At 49.4% G+C, this 20,490-nt stretch overlaps 1 protein-coding gene across 1 annotated transcript in view; it reads right to left on the reverse strand.

The window, feature by feature from the left end:
• Window positions 1-6,064: 6,064 nt before the first annotated feature.
• Window positions 6,065-20,490, reverse strand: part of NEURL1B (neuralized E3 ubiquitin protein ligase 1B) — a 34,266-nt gene continuing 19,840 nt past the window's right edge. The window contains 3 exon segments of the mRNA XM_047072908.1: window positions 6,065-6,309; window positions 6,695-6,820; window positions 8,942-9,661. Of these exon segments, the coding sequence (XP_046928864.1) occupies window positions 6,065-6,309; window positions 6,695-6,820; window positions 8,942-9,661 (1,091 nt within the window).

Genomic DNA, 20,490 nt, shown 5'->3' on the forward strand with positions numbered 1-20,490 from the left:
CTCAAACTCCAGACAATCAGCCCGGGAATTCCTGAAGAATTCCAGCAAGGGCTAGCTGTTTTCATCGGTTTTTTTGCAGAGAAGGGAGATCATTTTCCCGGGTGACAAGTTTAAATGAAAAGTCATAATTCGTCGTTAGAGAAAATTTAGAAAACGCGGTGGGGGAAAGTCAAATAATACCACTGTCCAGACACAGCCCCCCTGGAGATTTTGTTTCTTTCCTGTTGGTCATTCCAATGCACAGTCAGGTTTGGGGGCTGTTGGTTGTTGTTTTTAATTCCATGAGATCAGAGTGTATGCACAACTTTATATCTTGATTTTCCCACCATATTTTGACATAACACGTTTCCGTGTTATAAACTCCTTGCCGAGTGCCAGATGCTGTGCCTAGCATATCACCAGCGTGGTCTCAATAACTCACACCCATCCTCAAATCAGGAGCTCTTCTTATTCTTGCTTTGCAGATAAGGAAACTGAGGCACAGAGACCTTAAGTGTCTTGCCCAATGTCATGGTGAGGACGAGGCTGTCTAGCTTCACATGTATACTAGTAACTGGATCCACATGTATATCACGGTTCGTTCAACGTTTCTCAGAGAAAAGCTGGGTTGTTCCTGCCTGCCCCACACTCAGTCCTCACTGTGCAAATTTCCCACGGAGACTGCGATTCCCAATTCAGTTCTAGGGTAGCAGCTAGGGAGTTGAGCGCATGTCCTAGGTGGCCAATCAGACCGCTGTATTTCCCTGGCCTCTGTGATTGGCTCAGGAAGGGACACGTGATCCAGGTGGGTCCACGCAGGGGAGGATATGGACTGCGTCTGCGCTGTGGCTAGCTGCGTCGAGAGCCTGCCTGAGAGTGGCTCTGGAGGGCGGGGCGAGAAGGGGTAGAGATCTGCTCCGGCGTTTTAGATTCTGGATCCAGTTGTACCTGAAGTGGGTTCTTGGGTTCGTGATACTGGACTTTTGAGTTAGCTGAGCTTTTTAATCCCTTTAAACCAGTTCGAGTTTGGTTTCTGTCACTTGCAACCAAGAGTTCTGGCGAGGTCACTCTGGCTGTTGGAAGTTAGGGTGGCTTATGTAATTTTTTATCATTATAAATACTGCTGCAATGAGTATCTTTACATACAGAGCTTATCCTTGATTAGAATTCTTTCCTTGTGATATTTTCACAAAATTAGGTGGCAAAAGGATCAAACATTTTCAGGACTCTATGGGCGTTGTGCAAGATGTTTCCTCAAGGTTGGCAATGCTTTGTATCCCTCACCTTCACTCCCCAACGGTATGTGCAGTTGTGATTTTTAAAATTGAGTACTGATGAAACTTTCTTTTTTAACAAGCCAAAGTTGTATTTGTTTTTTAAACAGAAAAATTATGTTAATATAAAACAGATAAAAATAGACAAAAACCAAAACACACAACAGGCAAAGCACAACACACGGGACCAGTGCAAACCCTTCCCCAACCACACCCCCAAGTTTTAAAACCTTTATTACAGATTCCCAAAGATTAGATTGTATTGGAGAAGTCACAGTATTGAATCAGAAAAATAAGAATAAGAGACATTTTTAAAAAGGTCTGTACACAGGTAGTGGGGGGATGGGATGAGAGACGTACACTTTATCACTCCTACATCAAAAACATAATGCAGAAGGGTTTAAGTGATTAGCACATATTTCTAGAACACTACCATGTATGCTAGTCCCTTGCCCACTTTTTAACGTTGCTTTTAAAAAGGATAAAAAGTGCACAGACACTTTCATAAGGCACAGACAGATTGTTGTACAAATCATTTCATTAGGGCTTGGAAAAGACACACAGTTAAATACTGAGAAATGCCAGGAGGCCACGTGTTCCTGAGCGGGCGTCCCTCTGCCAAAACTGGGGCAGAGATGGGATCGAGCAGGGGGAGGTTATTGCCTCTCATTCTCCAAGATTTTGTGCAAGCCCATTCTCAACTGGAACTGACGGGGTTGTCTGGGGACTCGGGGATTGATTCCAGCATCCCATCCCGCCTGAAAGGAGCAGGTAGGCCTCTCCCCACATGTCCCCCTGGCGGGACTTGAAGGTAATCCTCAAGCAGTGGAACCTTTGAGGGTTCTGCCCAAGGCCATTTTGGCGGCAGCTCACTGACTGCAAGGTGCCTGGCATTTCTAATGCGGAGGAGGCTTCTGGAAGCATGCAGGAGGTTCTGGGTCAGGAGAGCAGTCGTGGGCACTCACCAGGATAAATCCCCAAAGGCAACAGAATGGCCAAGAAACCCCAAAGGATTCTGTCCCCAGTGTCTTATTATCCTGTTAATGCCTCTCCTTCTGAAGGTAGAGCTAGGGCTATCCTCTCAGCTCTTCATTCCCAGCACCCCACACCTGGTAGGCGCTCAGCAGATGTTTGTTGAATGACTGTGTGTGTGTGTGCGTGTGCGAGTGTGATGTTTTACCAACCCCCTGAGCACTCATAACTTGATTTCTGATTCCTTCAGTAACCCTTAATGAGTACCTGCTACGTGCTAGTATAGGCCCCAACACCAGAGGGATCAAATAAAAGTTTACACATCTGTCCATCTCCTGCTCTGGACAATCTGCTTCCTGCAGGCTTTGTCTTTAGTCCCAATTCCCAACACTGTGTCCAGAAGAGGCCATGCTGATGGGTGGGTGTTGAGCAAAGTGTTGCTGCACTTAGGGGAGCAGCTGCCCTGTGAGGCTAAATCCCAGAAGACTCCCAGTTCTGGGAATGGACTAGAAAAAGGAGGTTGTTTTGACTTGGAAATGGCCCAGCTTCTCTGATGGCTCAAAATAGGCACAAGACCACAACAAACGAGTGTCTTCTGGTCTCCCCCTTCTTACCCCTGGAATCCCTGCTTGAGGGGGTGGTGGTGCTGAGGCCCAGGAAGGTGGCAGAACAAGGCGCTCGTTTGCTCCCCCAAGCTGCCTCATGTGTGTGCTCCTGTGTAACAAAAGGAGGCCTTCAGGTTGGACCCGGGACCTCACGGAGCTCAGCTCTGCCAGGAAAAGGTGGGCAGTGGGAAGATGAGCCTGAAAGGAGGGACACATGTCCTTCCAGAGTATGGGTGGCAGAGCAACCACAGCCTAGAGCTGGAACTCTCCATACAGGTGCGGGTGCCCGGGCTCTCCCCAGGAACTGCCCAGAGAAGTTTCAAAAAAGAAAACTCAAGGCAGTCTCAAGCTTTCGGGGGCTGGGGCCAGGCAGTGGAGAGTGTGGGAGTCAGCACCAGATACTCCTATGTTTGAGTCCCAGCCCCGCCACCTAGTGAGTTTGATCCTAAGTCACTTCATTCATAGGGCCTTGGCTCCCTTATCCATCAGGTGGGCACAACCCTGCGTTTCATCAGTCCTAAGTTGCACAGTTTTTCCACATTTCAAGTCTCTGATTAGAATGAATTGTATAGCTGTGACATCTTGCAGTTAGAATTGGCAGCCTTTTTTTTTCCCCTTAGCAGTACATAAAATGGTGTATTTTATAATCAGTGGTGTTTTCGATACGCCTCAATGGGGTAACAAGACCTGCCTCACAGAATTAACGCATGAAGATGCCTCGCTAGCCAAATGCCGAGGCACATAACGATGTGAAAGAAAAAAGTGGGGTTCCCTTTCCTCTTTCTTCTGCCATGTGAGGGCCATGTGAGCAGCTAGTTCCTTTATAGCACTGAATAAAACAGTTTAGAGCATCAGGAAATGTCTGGTTTTTAGAAGATAAACACCCCCTTAATTCCTCTTGGAAACAGGGAGTCTATTTATAGCAGCTGCAGAGCAAGTTAAACAGGCCACTAGCTCTCCTTTTGTTCCAGGTAACAGGTCACCAGGAGCATGGCCTGCTCCACCTCAGGTCCAGGCCCTCGGTCACTGGTTTCCTGACGGTGGCTGTACATGACCCTGGCTGGAACCCAGGGGAGATAGTCAGGAAAGGCAAGTGGCAGGAAAGACAAGCTGCCTCCTGCTAGCTTCTGAGACCACCAGAGCTTGTGAATGGCTCAATCCAGTCAGGGGCACTGCTGCCTGGAGAACCAGTCCCGTAGGGGAGGTCATGAGTCCTCTCCCACATGGCCTGTGCCCACATCACCCATGGGGGAAATGGAAGGCTCCTGCAGGCCAAATTCAGCTGGGCATTGAGTGCTGCCTAGCCTCCCCAGCTCTTATACTGGCAAACTCTGGGGTTCCAGTAGCTCCCCCAAAACTTTCATCACAAAAGTAAAATGTGGGCATGTTTCCCAGACTCACTAGGGGGAAAATAACCAATTAGGGGTTCTTGCAGGAGTAAGAGTGGGCGTTCTGAAGTTGAGATCAGGTCAGAACACTATGACCACTTCCGGGCAGAGAAGCAGGGGGCCCAAGACCTAGAGCATCACGAAGACCACCTGGGCTTATAGGATTTGATTTGACAAGGGCCCAACTGGGGTGGGCTCTGGGTCCCCAGAGCCCCAGCAAACATGTGTCATATGAATGCAAAAACTCTCTGGATGTTCTTTCCCAGCCATCATCTGTTCAGCAGATGAACAGATTAGGAATTGTGATAAAAATGATACCCATTCTTTGCAGGGTGTCTTGGACTTTTTACATGTTATACTGGGCCTCCCAGAGGTTCTGCAGTGGGCAGGTACTGGGCTTCATCTTGGACGGATCGGTAACTGAGAATCAGAGACGCCCAGGGGCTTCCTGAAAGATACAGCACAAGACCGGGCAGAGGTTGGGCCCAGAACTGGGGACAAAAAGGGAAGAGAGGCCCCGGGCCGGCCCATCAGCCCAGAGATGGTTTGGGAGTCTGCAGAGATGGGCCTAGGCAGGGTGAGGAGGGCGGGGGACAGGGGAAATGCCTGCAAAGAGTCCTGGGAAGGGGGAAGAGTCTCGATGTCAGCATTTCAATATCTAAGCTATTAGTTAACATCTTAATGGTCAATTAACATCTTAGTAATCAGCAGCAAAAGAGAAGCTGAGAGTCAGAACTGGTTGCAAGTCTTTTCCTCCTCCCACTTCACCAGCAGGTTGCCCTGGTGATGCCAACAGCTGCTGGTGAATGCCAGGCCCGGGGAGTCACAGAAGGAAATGTGGAGAGCTGTCTGGGAGATGGAGTGGCCTTTCCAATTCCAGGTGAGTCCTCTGCCTCCAGGATTCTTTCCCTCCCCCAGGCAAAGAGAACCTGCTGCTTGTCTTCTCCTTGGTGACAGCAAGGGGTGGACCAGGTGAAAAGCATCTAGGGACCAAGTCAAGGTGCACTGTGCTTATTATTAGGCTGTCCGGGGTGAAGGGGGTGAAGAGGGTGAAAAGGCTTCTGGGGATGACACCACCCAGAACTCTCAGTGGGCCGTAGCACCCATCAAAACTCCCCTCCAGGACTGAGGAAGAAACTAAAAAAGCAAATTGTTCTTTTATGTTCTCCACCCACCTTCCCCCCCCAAGGCGTTGCTGCTTTGGAGCTGTAAACAATGAGCTATTTTTGCCTTCCTTTAGAAAATCTGAGTGTCCCTTTTCTATACCATCCAAGGGAGTTCTGTTTAGGTGCAGGCTTCATACATTCAAAACCAGCTGACGTGACAGCCCCAGAAAGTGAACAATTTCTAGTCATGCTACCGTCTGGGCTCTGGATTGCACATTCCTTAGTGTTAAATAACCTCCTAGAGCCAGGATCCCTGGATAAATACCTACGCGTTCTCTCTCACTCATTCTCTCACACATTCCCTCTCTTCTCTGTCCACTCCCTCCCCTCACCCTCTCTCACACACACTCAGCCCAACCCCAGCAAAAAGCATTGCACAGAGAATGCTGCTTCCCAGCTGAGAGGTCACCGAGGGACAGGGTGGTCTGCTAGGCAGTTCCTGAGCTTGCTCTTGGGACGGCCTTTTTGGGGGCAAAGCACTTTTGAGCCAGAAGCAGCCCTTGCCTGGGCTCAGACCCCCAGGGCCTCATCTCCATGACTGTCACGCCTTGCCCACTATTGGAGAGTGGCAGACGGGATGGCCACTGCCCTTGGATTCCTTGGCGGCCATGGTGGTTGCCTGGCCCAGGGGCCTTCAGAAAGGTGACCTTGCTCTGGCCAAGGCCCACTGGCAGGCCAGGCTACGGCCTGTAGATCTTAATGACATCCTTGATGGGCCTCCGGCAGATGGGACAGCAGGCCCGGGCCTGCCTCTTGAGCCGCAGGCCGCAGCTGTGGCATAGGCACATATGTCCACACGTGTAGATGACTGTGTCCACTTCACCGTCAAAGCACACTGTGCATTCGCCATTCTTGCTGCCTGCCGGCTCTGGTGGGGAGAACACGGGAGACACTGGGGGGCTCAGCGGGGAGCTGGGTGCCGTCACTGTAGAAAGGGAGAACAAGACAGACCTCAGTAATGTGGCTCTCAGGTGAGCTCTGCTGGGGTAACCCCAGGAAGGCAGCGCTTATATGGCCGAACTTGTGGGGAAACAATTTTGTGAGATACCAATTTGGGGTTTTTCTTCTGGGCTTTGTTCCCATTCCTTCCTTCCTTCCCCCAGGAAGCAAGTCCCATCATTAGCCTTTGGGATACCAGAGCTCGATTTCTCCTCCCTCCAGGTGAATGTACAGCTGAGACAGGAGAGGATGCAGGGAAGAGGAAGGGGGAAGGTGGCCATCCTTGCTTAGCCTCAGGAAGGCTCTGGCCCAGCTGAAGGAGCCGGGCCGGCTGCCAGCCCCTACCCCCTCTAGGGCTTATACCTCCTTACCCAGGGATGACTCAGATGCTGAGGAGGACTGGTTGACACTGAAGGCCATATCAGAATCACTATCATCCTGGGAGCCGCTGAGGGACCCTGATGGAGACGTGGTCGCAGGGCTGGACTGCAGGGTGCCTGAGATCAAAGAGACTCCATCAGGGGCAGTGTGTGTGTGGGGGGGTGAGCCCTGTTCTGCTAGTCCCTGGCTCCTCTTGCACCTTACCTTCCCCATCTGTCTAATGGGGGGATAAGAGTTACCTCCCAGGGTTCTGCTAAGGACTAATGGAATCATACATGTGTGGTGGACATCTGTTCTTTGCCTGCCCGGCCTCCATTCCTGTCTATTTCAGAAACAGTACCAGGATTTTGTTTTGAAGCACTTACTTCACCCTCACTCACATGATTCAGGCCAGGCCAATAAGATCTCCCACCCCTGCGTCTCAATGATGGTTCAGTTAAGGCTACCTAACCCAACTAAGGTCAAAGAGGCCTTCACTAAAACACTACAGGTGTTGGGAAGGAAGGCGCCCACCCATTGGGAGGTAAGCCTGGCACTGTAGAGCCTGCCTGACAGTGAAGCCAAGAGAGGAAAGTGAGCTTTGGGATGGGATCCCAATTACATGCTTTCAACACCTACATCCGGCTGTTCCTGAATCCATCCAATGCATTCCCAGACTTTTGAGGTATGTGTAACCATACATTTCCCTTCTGGTACAGGGCACATTGAGTGGGGTTTTGTCACTTGCAACTACAAGATTTCTGCCTAGTAGTGTTCGACACAAATGAGTTTTCTTCCTTGCATTCACAGCTATCGAATGCAATAGCTATTCTTCAGATAATAATGGGTTATTTTTTAGGTGAGACAGATGTTCCTTCCCTTACCCTAATTGAGGATGAATGGACAGATAATGCAGTGCTGGGGCTGCTGTCAGGTAGAAATCAGGAGGGCAAATCCCTGGCCTCCAAAAGCAGTTGCCTCCATTCTACTTCTCTTCCTGACCACTCACGGGCTCATCCTGGTTCCTCTAGAGGTGCTGGGGAGGAGGGCAAGAAAGACTGACTCTAGGCTTAGTTCTTGCCAAAGCCCCAGTGGGAACTTAGGCAAACTCATCTCAGGGTAAATGATGACTATGGTCATCCCTTAAACCAACAAATGACCACTGTTTCCTCGTTCTTCCTCTTCCTGCAAACAGCAGTCATTGTTAATACAACTTATTAAACATGCTGTAGGTGGCAGGCACCTGCTGAAAGCATTATATGCACCTCATCATTTCATCCTCATGACAATGCCAGGATGCAGGTAACTACTCCCTCCCTACACAGAAGGAAATCGAGGCTCAGAGAGGGTCTGTGATTTGCCCAACATCTTCATGGCTGACCAACTATATGCCTGGGAGAGTCAATCTCTTTGTGCTTCAATTTTCTTATCTGGAGATGGGATAATGATATTGGTTTCATAGAAGCATCAGGAGTGTAAAACTGAACGAGATAACACGAAATGTTCACCGTTTCTGTTACCCTTTGGACCTACTTCTTGAATCATGAAAACGGAGCTGTGCTCTCTGGGAACCTTCCCTGGCCACCACCCCTGTTTCACCAAGTGGAAGAAAAGCCCCTCAGCGGTGGCACACATCACACAGTGCAGCTCTCCATTCAGCTGTGTCTCTAAGCTCCTTCTATGCACGGCCTGCGTCCTGTCCTCTGCCATGCCCCATCCTGGAGCCCAGGGCCTGGCCCACAGCTGGTGGGTGCTCGGTGTCCATTTGTGGCATGAATGAAGGCAAGAATCATTTTAAAATAAGATTCTCAAGCCTCCGTTCCATTTCTGTGGGCAGTGTTATTCTTATATCCCCTTTTAAGTACAGTTGTATTCACTTTTTCTCCTACACTTAATATGCATTACGTAGGTAAAAGACAAGTAAGTGATATAATAGAACAACAGAAAGAAAAATTGTACCGGTCATTTACCCACTGCATAAAGCCTTCCAGGCCCTGACCCCAGCGGGAACTTAGGTCGGTGGGGGCAGAGTGAGGACTGGGGCGCGGGGGGGGGGGGGAGGGCAGCCACATGGACATCCCTGGCGCACTGTCAGAACCGCATTTCGGGGCCGCCCTACTGAATCAAGAAACTAGGTGGAGGCAGGAGGGCGCTAATGCACGCTCCAGTCTGGGCCCCTGCAGTAGCTAGAGCTGCCCAGCGGTACCCTCGGGCTCCCGGGGAAACCCCGCGCACGCGCGGTCGGTCGGGAAACTCACCGAGGAGGCGCAGCTGGCCCGCGGCGCCGCCGCGCACGGCGAAGAAGGCCCAGAGCGCCTGCGTGGTGTCGACGCACAGCAGGCGGCCGCGCGGGCGCCCGTTGACGCCTAGGAGCACGTCGCCGCCGGGCCGCAGCGTGAAGCTGAGCGCGTCGCCGCCGTTCGGTACGGGCCCGGCGCGCGCCACGACCCAGTACTCCTTTCGGTCGAGCAGCGCGTCGGGGTCGGCCGGCAGCTCGGCGGGCCGGAGCCCGCCCGGGTCGCACGACGTGATGCCGAAGGCTACCGCGCCGGGCGCCGCCAGCCCCGGGCGGCCCACCTCCACGAAGAGGCTCTCGCCGGGTCGCAGCGGGCGCTCGGAGAAGACGAGCGTGCGGCCGCCGTCGGGCCGCGGGGCGCAGGCCACTTTGCGGTCGGCGGACAGGCTCACGTCGGGTCCGCGCGTCGCGTGGAAGCGCAGGTCAGCCTCGAGCAGCGCCGGCGACGACGCGGGCCGCGGGCGCTCGCGGGGCCCGCACGGGATGGCGGCGGCCGAGGCGTCGGCGGGCGGCGGGCCCGGGGCGCGGCCCAGCGCCAGGTGGCCCAGCTTGGCCACCACTTGGTTGTTCTCGAGCTCGTTGTTGTCGAAGTTGGCGGCGTCGTGGCTGCTGGGCGGCAGGCAGGCGCTGAAGCGGGCCTGGCTGAGGCGCGCGGGCGTCAGCGTGTCGGCGAACGCGCTCTCTGCGCCGGGGCGGAAGGGGGGCGGTGAGGGTGCGGGCCGTCAGCTGGGAGTCCCCCCCCCCGCCGCCGCCCACAGGCCTCGGTCCCCTCCCCCACCCCGCACAGCCCCTCACTTTTCTAGTTCACGTGTGTACTGACTTAAGAACCACAGGTGCACGGAATCTGATTAAGCATAACCCTTTTGACTTTGGGATGGGCAGATACAGCCCTTTCTCCGTTTTTCCCTTCTTTCCTCCTCCCTTTTTTCTCCCTCCCTTCTTCGCTCTTTTTTATTCCTCCCTCCTTCCTTGCCGCATTCCAGAGGTTTTCACGTTTTGGAGAATCTGAAAACCCTGTGTTGTTGGCCTCCCCAACTAGAACATAAGCTCCAAGAAAAAGTGAATGCTTTTGCTCTTTATTTGTGGCCTTTTGTGACAGGTGCTACTTTAAGCTCCTTTCACGTGTTATCTCAGTCCTCATACAGCCTGTGAGGTATGTTCCGTTATTACCAGCCATCTAGCAAAGAAGGGAGGTGAGGCACAGAGGGGTTAAGGAATGTGACCAAGGGTCACGCAGCAACTGTGGCAGAGCCACAACAAGAACCCTGGCTCTTCAGCACATGCTGACTCTGAAAGAAGGCAGCACGGAGCCCAGTGCCTAGGTGGTGCACAAACATGGAATGTGTAAGAGATGGCCTCATTTTATAGGACAGAAAACTTAAAGAGTTTTAAGTCAAAGTCCTCAAAATATTTTTGAAATATTTTTAGTGATAGGGAAAAATGTTCACGATACTACATATTATATAGTTAAGTAAAAGGAACAAAAGTAGTGTTTCATTTAGGTAATACAGGTCTTTATACTTTGGTAAATTACTTGTTGATTGTCTCCCCAACTAGAATGGGAGCCCTTGCCTGTCCACCAACACGTTGTCAGGGCTTAGCAGATTGCTGGGCAAAGAACCTTCACTGTTTATGGATGAATAAATGAATGAATGAGGTCTCTGAAAGACACTGGTGACCACTCTGAATAACAAATCAGGAGAAGAAAGAAACAGTCATTAAAGTATTGTGAAGTTCTTGTTTTAGTGATAAAAATATTCTCATTAACCATAATAGGTAAAGCAAGAAAAAGTTTTTCAAACTTCTCTAACCAGCCCCCTCTGGCTAAGATTTGTTAAATGTTACCATTCTGTAGTTTATATCATGGAAAAAAGGATTTCTTTCTCTTTAGTTTTCCAAATATAAAATTAAGTCATAATAATGAAGATGATTTTTCAAAAAGCATGCCATAGCCCCTAGTGAGAATGTTATGTTACTCCCTACCCCACGTGTAAAAATCTATAGGTTTTATAAACTAGCCATCCAAGTTCAGACCATGGTTCATAGACCTGTTTGTGTAGCCTACTGGTGTGTTAACTAATACTTCTACGATAAATATGTATACCACAAAGTTTTATCACCAGAAAACCTATATTTTAAAAAATCGTTTTCAATTATTAATGTGGCAAAACACCCATTATATAACATTAAGTGAACAAAAGAAGATCTAAAAGTGAATATATTATTTGATTCTAACTGTGTGGGAAATGTATGTATAGGGTGCATAGAAAAAGTACAGAAAGGATATACATAACAATCTGATGCTGGTTATCTCTGGATGGAAATTTGCTTTTTATAAAGTTTGTAGATTTTTCATTTTTCTCTAATGAACATGTATTGGTTTTGTAATCAGTAAAACAAAGGCATATGTGAAAATCTAAAGTATTTTTTTGAAAAGGTATTTTAGATAGTGGATGTTTCTGGTGTAGACGTCAACTTCTGGCAGAGGCTCTGGGTGTGGGATGTGATACGCTTTCCCAGGACTCTGCCCCACCCATCCTGCTAGGCTAAGCCTAAAGGCATTGGCTGTGGCAGGCCCTGGGCCTGTGTCCTTGCCAATGTTTGCTTCGTCCTCCACTCCAGTGCTCCTCCTCCTTGCCCCTGACAGCTCCACATAGGAGCCCATCCTTCAGTGCAGTAGTCTGATTAAGAGCATGGCCTGTGGAGATGGTTCAAGTCCTGGCTTCAGCCTTTCCTGGCTCTGTGACTTGAGGTAAGTCACTCAACCTCTCAGAGCCTCAGCTTCTTCAGCTTAAAAAGGATTAATCCTGGTCTCTGTTGTTACAGAGATTAAAGCAGATGCTTTTATAAGGAGTGTAGCACAGGGGCACCTGGGTGGCTCAGTCGGTTAAGCAGCCGACTTCGGCTCAGGTCATGATCTCACAGTTTGTGGGTTCGAGCCCTGGGTTGGGCTCTGTGCTGCCAGCTCAGAGCCTGGAGCCTGCTTCGGACTCTGTGTTTCATTCTCTCTCTGCCTCTCTCCTGCTTGTACCCTCAGTCTGTGTCTCAAAAAAATGAATAAACATTAAAAAGATTTTTTTTTAATAAAGGGTGTAGCACAGAACATGGCACAAAGTAAGTGCTCAAAACATGTTAATTATTATCATTATTTCTTCAACATTTTTTGATCAAAATGTATAGAGCACTTGCCATGTGCCAGATGCTGTGCTGGGCACTGAGTGAAGAGCAGTGAAGAAGCAGGCATGGCTCCTGTGCCGGTGGAGCTGCTAGTCCAGTGGGAGAGACAGACTTTAGGCACGAAACTGTGTAAGTACAAACTGTGATGAATGCTACTAAGAGCCACTGTCCTCCATGGCTCTGTAAAATGGGCATGTTTCAGTGGGGGAAACGCAGACTCTGAGATGCAGAGTGAGCTACCCCACGTCATGCAACCAGGGAGTGACAGAACTGGGGTTCTTTGAGACTGTGTACAAGGGAGACTTGATCAGAAGTGAGGCCTGAGAAAGGGTCAGAACAGGCCTCCCTGACGGTGATGATGGAGTGAAGGCCTGAAGGCCAAGGAAGTGGTGCCTAGGAAGTGGGGTGTAGTCATTGCAGACAGAAGGAATAGATTGTGTGAAGGAACAGCATCTCTGAGGTGAAAGCTTAGTCTCCGAGGCTGGGGTGACAACATACGTGACAGCATTCAGCCTGGTACCTGGCACACAGCAGCCCTTCGGAAAAGGTTGGGTCTCCTCACTGTATGCAAGGAGCTTTGTCCCCACCAGGCGTCTCTGAGTGAGACAGTCCCAAGATAGCACAGTGCTGGTCTAGGCCTGACACTTGACAATCCATCTCTCAAGAGATTCTCTGTGGAGAACCAGCTGGTGACAGGCAGAAATGCCACAGTATCTAAAGGCCACCAAGGGAGCTTATCAAGATTTCTAACCTGTGACCCGCTCTCGGGGCCTGATGAAAATATACACAGCCATTTTTTTGAGACACAATCTACCAGATGCAACTCCATGCATTATCCTCATCAATCCTCCCCATTATCCCACACAGCTCTGTAAGATGGGCACTTTTCACAGTGGGAGGCTCTGAGAGGTGGAGTGAATTAGTCAAGGTCACACAGCCAGGGGTGATCCCAATAATGAGATTCCATCTCAGGCTACGTGACTCCAAAACCAGACCCCATGACCACTAGCAGTACTGTTTCCAAAGTTCAGCTGTCCTTGTTTAGCTTTTTGAGCTGCCAGCATGTGGACTCAGCCTCAGGACAAGTGGCTCTTGGAGTTGCAGTCCCCAGGGGGCCTAATGTGACCCCCGAGGGGAAGAGTCCAACCGTTCTGCCCCTTCCCCAAACATCTATGGAGCAGCAGTCCCAGGCCAGGCACAGGGAGACTGGGGTGACTCGGATTGGCTCCCCAACCTCCTACTCTCCCTGGACCTGGGAGAAAGCTGGGTTCTTGCCTTTCTTTTCTTTCCCTAGCTCTCTCAGGTCAAATATGTCTGGGGCTGGACGTAAAGCAGAATTTATGTCCCAAGAGAAACCCCATCTTTGTGTGAAGACGAAAATGAAGGAAGGCTAGAAGAGTTAGAGACAGAGGGAACCATCCATCAGTCACTTCATTGTCTCCAAAGGACTGATTCAGGACATGCACTAGAGGCAGAAGAGCCAGGACATGCTGACAGAATGGATGCAGGGCAAGGAAAAGAGGAATCAAGGATGACTCGTGAGGTTTTGGACCAATCAACCGAGTGGGTGGTGCCTTTCACTGACAGTGGGGATGGCTGCCTGAATGTGTTCAGTGTGGGATGCCTTTTGGATGCCAGGAGGAGATGTGAATAGGTAGAAGGAAGTCCGGACTGCAGGGGAGGCGTCAGGGCTGGGAATATGGACCTGGGCACCAGCAGCCTAAAGACGGGATTCAAGGCCCCAGTGATGGGCTCGGATCATTGGAGAAAGAGGGTAGGTGGAGAAATGGTCTTGCTTTAGGATGGTTTGTTAAACTCCACAGACGTTTTATACACTTTTCTACATGCATGTTGTATTACATGATGGAGAAGAAAGCTGATGATAGAACCCTGGGGCTCTCAGCATATGGAGACAAGCAAGGAAGGAGCCAGAAAGGAAGCCAAGGAGGAGCAGCCAGGGAGGCAGGAGTAAAAGTGGGGGCTTGTGAAGCCAGGAGGCACAAGCAGGTGAGAGAGGCTGGGAGAGATCACCTGTGCTGGAAGTGAAAGGCCGGGAAAGAGGACGGGGCTGAGCTGTGGATCTGGCAGCGTGGAGCCGTCCGAGAGCTTGCAGGCTCAAGTGTGGTGAATGGTGAGGACAGCTTGGCAGCAGCCAGATTTCAGTGCATGAGGGAGGAATTGGATAAAATCGTTGCGAGGTGGTACCTGAGCACCAGCCACCCCACTTGCCACTGTTACAGTTGGGAGCAACCTTCTTCAAAGTGTCTGGTGGTGAACTTAACCCAGAAGATGACATTGAAGGACTAAAATGCTGACAGAGATACCGGTCATCAAGATGGAGTCCTGCCAGATTGGGTGATTGCTGACTGCATTGGTAACTGGTAGAGACCAAATTTTGAACCTCCTCAGCATCAATTTTTTTCCTGTACATATTAGAGCCTGCAGAACCTAAGTTGGTTTTGGTTCAACTTCAAGAGAAAGCCTTGTTTGCAGTGCCTAAAAATTACAAGCTGGTAGCTGTACCATCGTCTGAATTGTATGACAGTGCATCAGGCTATCGACCCATCATTTCTTGTCTCCTTCAGCTTCTGATTGGGTTCAGTTTTATACACAGCTGAATTCTGTGCAGTGGAGAAGTGAGCACACAGCCATACACAGCGTAGAATAAACATGGTAGAAAAGTCTTTCTGAGGTTTATCCCTTTCATACTTCCTAAATTGCTACCCACTTTCTATTGTTTGAAGAGTAAAGTTAATGTGGAAAACTATATTATATCTGACCATATATATATATATATGTAAATGGTGTAAACAAATGTATAATTTACTACTGGTTCTACTACTTTGTACATTAAAGAAAGTGGACCTCTATTTGCATTTTAAATTTCACACTAAACTTTTAAAATTAAATACAGATCACTGGGATGAGCTGAAGAGGGAAGTGGAGAGGGTGGCATATAGATATTTTTAAGAAAATTTTGCTCTGAAGAGCAGAGAAATGAGAAAGTAGCTGGTGGAAGAGAGTGTCAAGGGCATTTTTTTGTTTTGTTTTGTTTTTAATGGAAACTACTGGGCCTCTTTTGTGTGCTCATGGGAATAATCCTGTGGCGAGAGAGAAAGTGAGGCTGGAGAAAGGGACAAATGATAGGAGCAATGTCCCCAAACAGGCAGGAGGATACAGGAGCAGAGCTCTTTGAGTCTTGGCCACAGGAGGGCAGGCAGCAAGGCAGGGGTGTTGGGGTTTAACAAAAAAGGGTGTGAATGCCAGGTGTGTAGGCCACTGAACTCATGCTTTTCCAAGCAAAGAAGACTGAACCAGAGAGACAGACCTGTTGGACCCTGGCCGGTCCTGGATGCGACCTCAGTTTCCATCTGCAATGTAAGGACCCTCACCCCTGTCTCACAGGCCTGTGGGGAAAGTTAATGGTAGATCTGTGGTATAACAGTGTGCTAGGCACTGTGCCTGGCACAGAGTAGACTTTCAGGAGTCCCTAATAGGATATGCCAGTGGCCACAGACTGAAGATCTCACCCCAGACTCGGAAAGGACAATCCTTCAGGCCACCTTGCCAGGCAAATGCCTTACTATTGGGGCAGGGAGGTGGGTGCTGGCCTGGACTGTTTGGAAAGAAAATATTAACTGTAAAAGCCAATTACTTCGTGCTGTTCCCCAGTGAGGCTCTGGATGCAGCCACCTGCAGCCAGTCCCCCCTGCATGATGTGGGGTGCTCACAGGTCCCGTGCTGAGGCAATTCCCAGGGTCTTGAACCCAACCCCCTTCCCTATCATGACCACCTATCAGCTGGGTGACCTTAGGCAAGTCCCTGCCTCTCTCTAGGCCTCAGTTTCCTCACTTGGAGCATGGGGTGGTACAGTTGGTCTCTAGGCCCTGCATCTGGATCCATAAATGCAAGTCCTTGTCAAACACTTTGTTCATAACACTAATAAACAATAAATACCAGCTCTAGTACCACCAACTGTTAGGTGGCATTGGCCAAATTATCCATCCATGCTGATCTGCAAATGGGGGGTGATGCTACTTCCTGCCTCATAGTGTTCTTATGAGGACTGGAAGATAACACCCAGGTAAAGCTGGTAGACGGGGCTCAAGGCTTTCAAGGGTAAATCACTCCCCTACAAGGCCTATACAGAGCTGTTGTTTCTGGTTCCAGCACCCAGCTTTTCTTCTGAGGGAACTGCCTCACACCCACCTCCCACTTCCACAGATTACCTTGAGAAGGAGGCCTTAACTCGGCCACTCTATCCCATCCTTCTGGCCATGGAGAGCAAGGAGTCTAAACCTTGAACTTTAGCTAGACCTTGTGGGAGAGCAGCTCTCCTGCTGGATTTATTAATATGATGGGACATGGTACTGAAGATGCTGGTGTCCTGCCTGCCCCCCCCCCCCCTCCGGTCCCCAAAGGAGAGCTCAGCTGAGAATGATGCTAACAAAGATGATAGGAGGGTAAGAAATAAAGGCAGGTCAGTATTTCAGGTGCTGTTCATTGGGTTCCTGCATCAAGCCAGGCTTACAGGCAGGTGTTCCCCTGCATTTTCAGTCATGAGACATCTTGTTTTCCTTAAGCAAGATTGAACTGGTTTTTGCCACTTACAACTAAGATTTCTGACAACACAGCCTTCAATGCCATGGCTTTAGACTGATGTTGCTTTTTTGGTCTGCCACAGCCTTCCACCACTGGGCAGAGGAAGGACAAAGGGGCTGTGACAGTGACCACTACTGAGGTGTCTAAAAGAGGGACAGAGCTGCCTCAGGACAGCATGGGGCCTAATTCCAGAGCTCCAGGAAAGAGCTTCTCAGAGGAGCCAGGGGAGGGAGGGGGAAACCTGGCCAAATCTTCCTCTCATGGGTCTAAGAACTACTAAATTCAACAGAAAGTCACTTGCTTGGACTCAGCCCCTTCTCTTTGGCTCGGAGGAGTAGAGAAATCACAGGTTCTCAGGATGGGACTGCTCCAGATCTAGCAAGGCCATCCTGGTCTGTCCCCCGGGGAATTTTGGTAAACCCTAGGGCCACAATGCAGCCCTGTGGGAGAAGGCACAGCAGTGTAGTTTGCTTGGGGGTGGGGAGGGATGGGGGTAACTGGTGGCACCTAGTCCATCAGTGTGGAAGCTGCTAGGGAACAAGGGACCAGACAGATACACAGCAGCACAGATAAATCTGAAAATGGGGCAAGTGGAAAAAAAAAAAGTAAGATTCTTAGTACAGTCCCATCCATATATACATATGAAACTATACATGTTTTTTAAAGATACATCCAAGGGCTTATACTGAACACCAGAGTGGTGCCTATCTGGGCAGGGGATGGGCTGAACGGGAGTATAGAATGGCAGCTGGGCATGAAGCAGAAAAGAAACAAGAGAAGGGGATTTCGTGGTCCAGTGATGACACCATGCCTTGAACTGGCACGTCTGAAGAACTCAGCTTGGCACCCAGCCGGGAAGAGGGATAGGCACCAGTGCAAAGGGGACTCTTGTGATCACAACCAGAGCCTTAAGAAATCTAGATGCCTGGGGGCCACTCCCACAGGTTCTGATTGAATTCGTCTGGTGCACGCTGATAGGTGGGTTTTCAGAGTGCCCCTGGTGATCACCATGTGCAGCCACAGCTGAGAACCCCTGAACCAAAGAGATGGATGCACCTGGGTTCTAATCCTGGCTCTGCCACTCACAAGCTTGGTTGTTTTAGGCAAGTCACTTCCCTTCTCTGAGTCCTGAATTCTTTATCTAAAAGGACTAAATCACCCTGTCTTGAGGAAAGAGAATGTCAAGAGAGTAGGCACACCAGGGTCTGGTCACATAGATGTAGCTTTTCTCTGCTGCAGTTGGACCCTCCCCGCCCCCCCCCCCCATCCTTGCAGGAAGAAGCTGGGCTAGGAACATAATTCCATCAAGTAAGAGAACTATGTGAAGCCTATGAAGGTTTTTATTTCTCAGACTTCACTTTAGGTCAAGTTCCAGGGCAAATAAAGGGTCCCCCTACCTCACAAGACCGGGAGGACGCTTCTCAGATGAGGGCTGCCAGATAAAATACAGGATGCCCAGGGACATTCAAATTTCAGAAAAACATTCTTTTTCAAGTATGTCCCAAATATTGCACGGGACATACTTGCACTAAAAAATTATTGTTCTGAAATTCAAATGTAATGAGGTGTCCTGTATTTTTATTTGCTCAATTTGACAACCTTACTCAATGACACTTTCATTTGTTGGTTTTCAGTCTTGTGAGGGAGGGGTGAGGGGATCTCTATTCTGGAGTTTTACAGCTGACAGTCTCTAAAGGAACTATGTCACCTCCTTATTCCTTGTGAGGAAAAGGAAATCAGAGAGTTCTGGATTATACAAACACTGGCTCCCTTGTGTTTATCTACTTGTTACCTTAGACACCACCATTAGAAAGCCCAGTTCGGGGGCGCCTGGGTGGCTCAGTCGGTTGGGCGGCCGACTTCGGCTCAGGTCACGATCTCACGGTCTGTGAGTTCGAGCCCCGCGTCGGGCTCTGGGCTGATGGCTCAGAGCCTGGAACCTGCTTCCGATTCTGTGTCTCCCTCTCTCTCTGGGAGCCCTCTCTCTGTGTCTCCCTCTCTCTCTCTGGAGCCTGCTTCCGATTCTGTGTCTCCCTCTCTCTCTCTCCCCTCCCCCGTTCATGCTCTGTCTCTCTCTGTCTCAAAAATAAATAAACGTTAAAAAAAAAAATTTAAAAAAAAAAAGCCAAAAAAAAAAAAGCCCAGTTCGCCCAAGAATCGGGAGAGGGAGATCCCATTTATGGTGGAATTGCTGTGGTTCTCATGTTGCCTTTCCTCATGCTGGCAACAGTAGGGTACCTGTTGCCTGAGCTCAAGCCATAAAAAATCATGAAAGCTTAGGTTATTTTCATCATAACTTTTTTTTTCTGATCATGAGTCATTGGTAACTTTGGTGGTGGGGGGGGGGAATCACCCATAATCCCTTTACCCAGATGTACCCAATGTCAATTTGCTCTTCCCCTGGGAAGGAAACATTCAGCCCTGATCACATGCCAGAAACTTCCCCATTATCTCCTATAACTTTCCGAAAGAAAAAGAACTTTATTTCCCTTTCTGATTGTAAAAGCACCATAAGCTCTTCACACACGTATATATATATATTTTTAAAGGTAACTCATAGAGGTATAAAGACATGAAATCCACCTGGACTCCTATCACTCAGAGATGGAATTCCTTTGAATCTCACTTGTGAACCTGGTCCTGGGGCACCTGTACTACAGGTGCTTCCTATCAACCAGCACATCTCAGGCCCTACCTGAAGATAAGGAAACTGACTCACGTCTGCCACGTTATACCAGTGTTCCAGGGGGGGCTCTCTCCTTTTCCTCCATGGGGCTTGAGGCATTGGAGGGGCTCAATAAAAGTTTGCTAGGCGAATGGGGGAAGAGTCCATGACTCCTCACAGGTTTATTCAGATTCACTAAGTCACGAAAGGCTGCTTCCAGTTTGTATTTTCAAAAAACCCCAAGCCATTTGCATTGGTTATAGGGTGGCTGCGATTTCTTGGCTGTTACCTCAACACATGGGCTATGTGAGGGAGCAGGTGAATGAGGAGTGATTGTTTCTCTGTTCTGTAGGAATAAAAAACTCCAAAAAAGAGTGACAGGAGATCTAGGAGGCTTTAGAAATCTACGTCTCCTGGAGGTGAAATGCAGAACCTTCCATGGAAAAGAGTGTGGGGGAATATGGTTAAAATGCCCAAGTAAGGTCCCAGCTTACAGGGTGGTTAGCTATTCATAGTCTGGTCTGCCTAAGCATGGAATTCAGACATGTGCTTCCTCCTACATGCAAATGGGCAGAGATTCTGATTTCTTAGATGTTATTTCTTAAGTATCTTCTATGTGCCAGGCACTGTGCTGTATCCCTTTCATATATCGTGTCACCCTGCCAACAATGCCATGAGGTGGTGCTACCATGAACCCATTTTATGGATGAAACTGAGGTACATAGAGGTTCAGTCACTTGGCCAAGCCCACACAGCTGGCAAGTTGAGAGCCAGGTATAAAACAGAGGTCTGTGTGACTCCCAACCCTCTCCTCTTTTTTTTTTTTTTTCCTTTAAGGAAAATTAATTTATTTTGAGAGAGAGAAAGAGCGTTCATGCACACACAAGCAGGTGAAGAGCAGAGAGAGAGAGAATCCCAAGCAGACTCCTTGCTATCAGCAGAGCCTGATGTGGGGCTTCATCTCACGAACCATGAGATTATGACCTGAGCTGAAATCAATGGTCGGACACAACCAACTGAGCCACCCAGGCACCCCTCAACCCTATCCTCAGAAGTTCTGCTGCCTT

This window comes from Lynx rufus, unplaced genomic scaffold (genome assembly GCF_022079265.1).
Source record: "Lynx rufus isolate CCGP_SWC_20201006 ecotype Redwood Valley unplaced genomic scaffold, mLynRuf1.p SCAF_1, whole genome shotgun sequence".
Classification (NCBI taxonomy): Eukaryota; Metazoa; Chordata; class Mammalia; order Carnivora; family Felidae; genus Lynx; species Lynx rufus.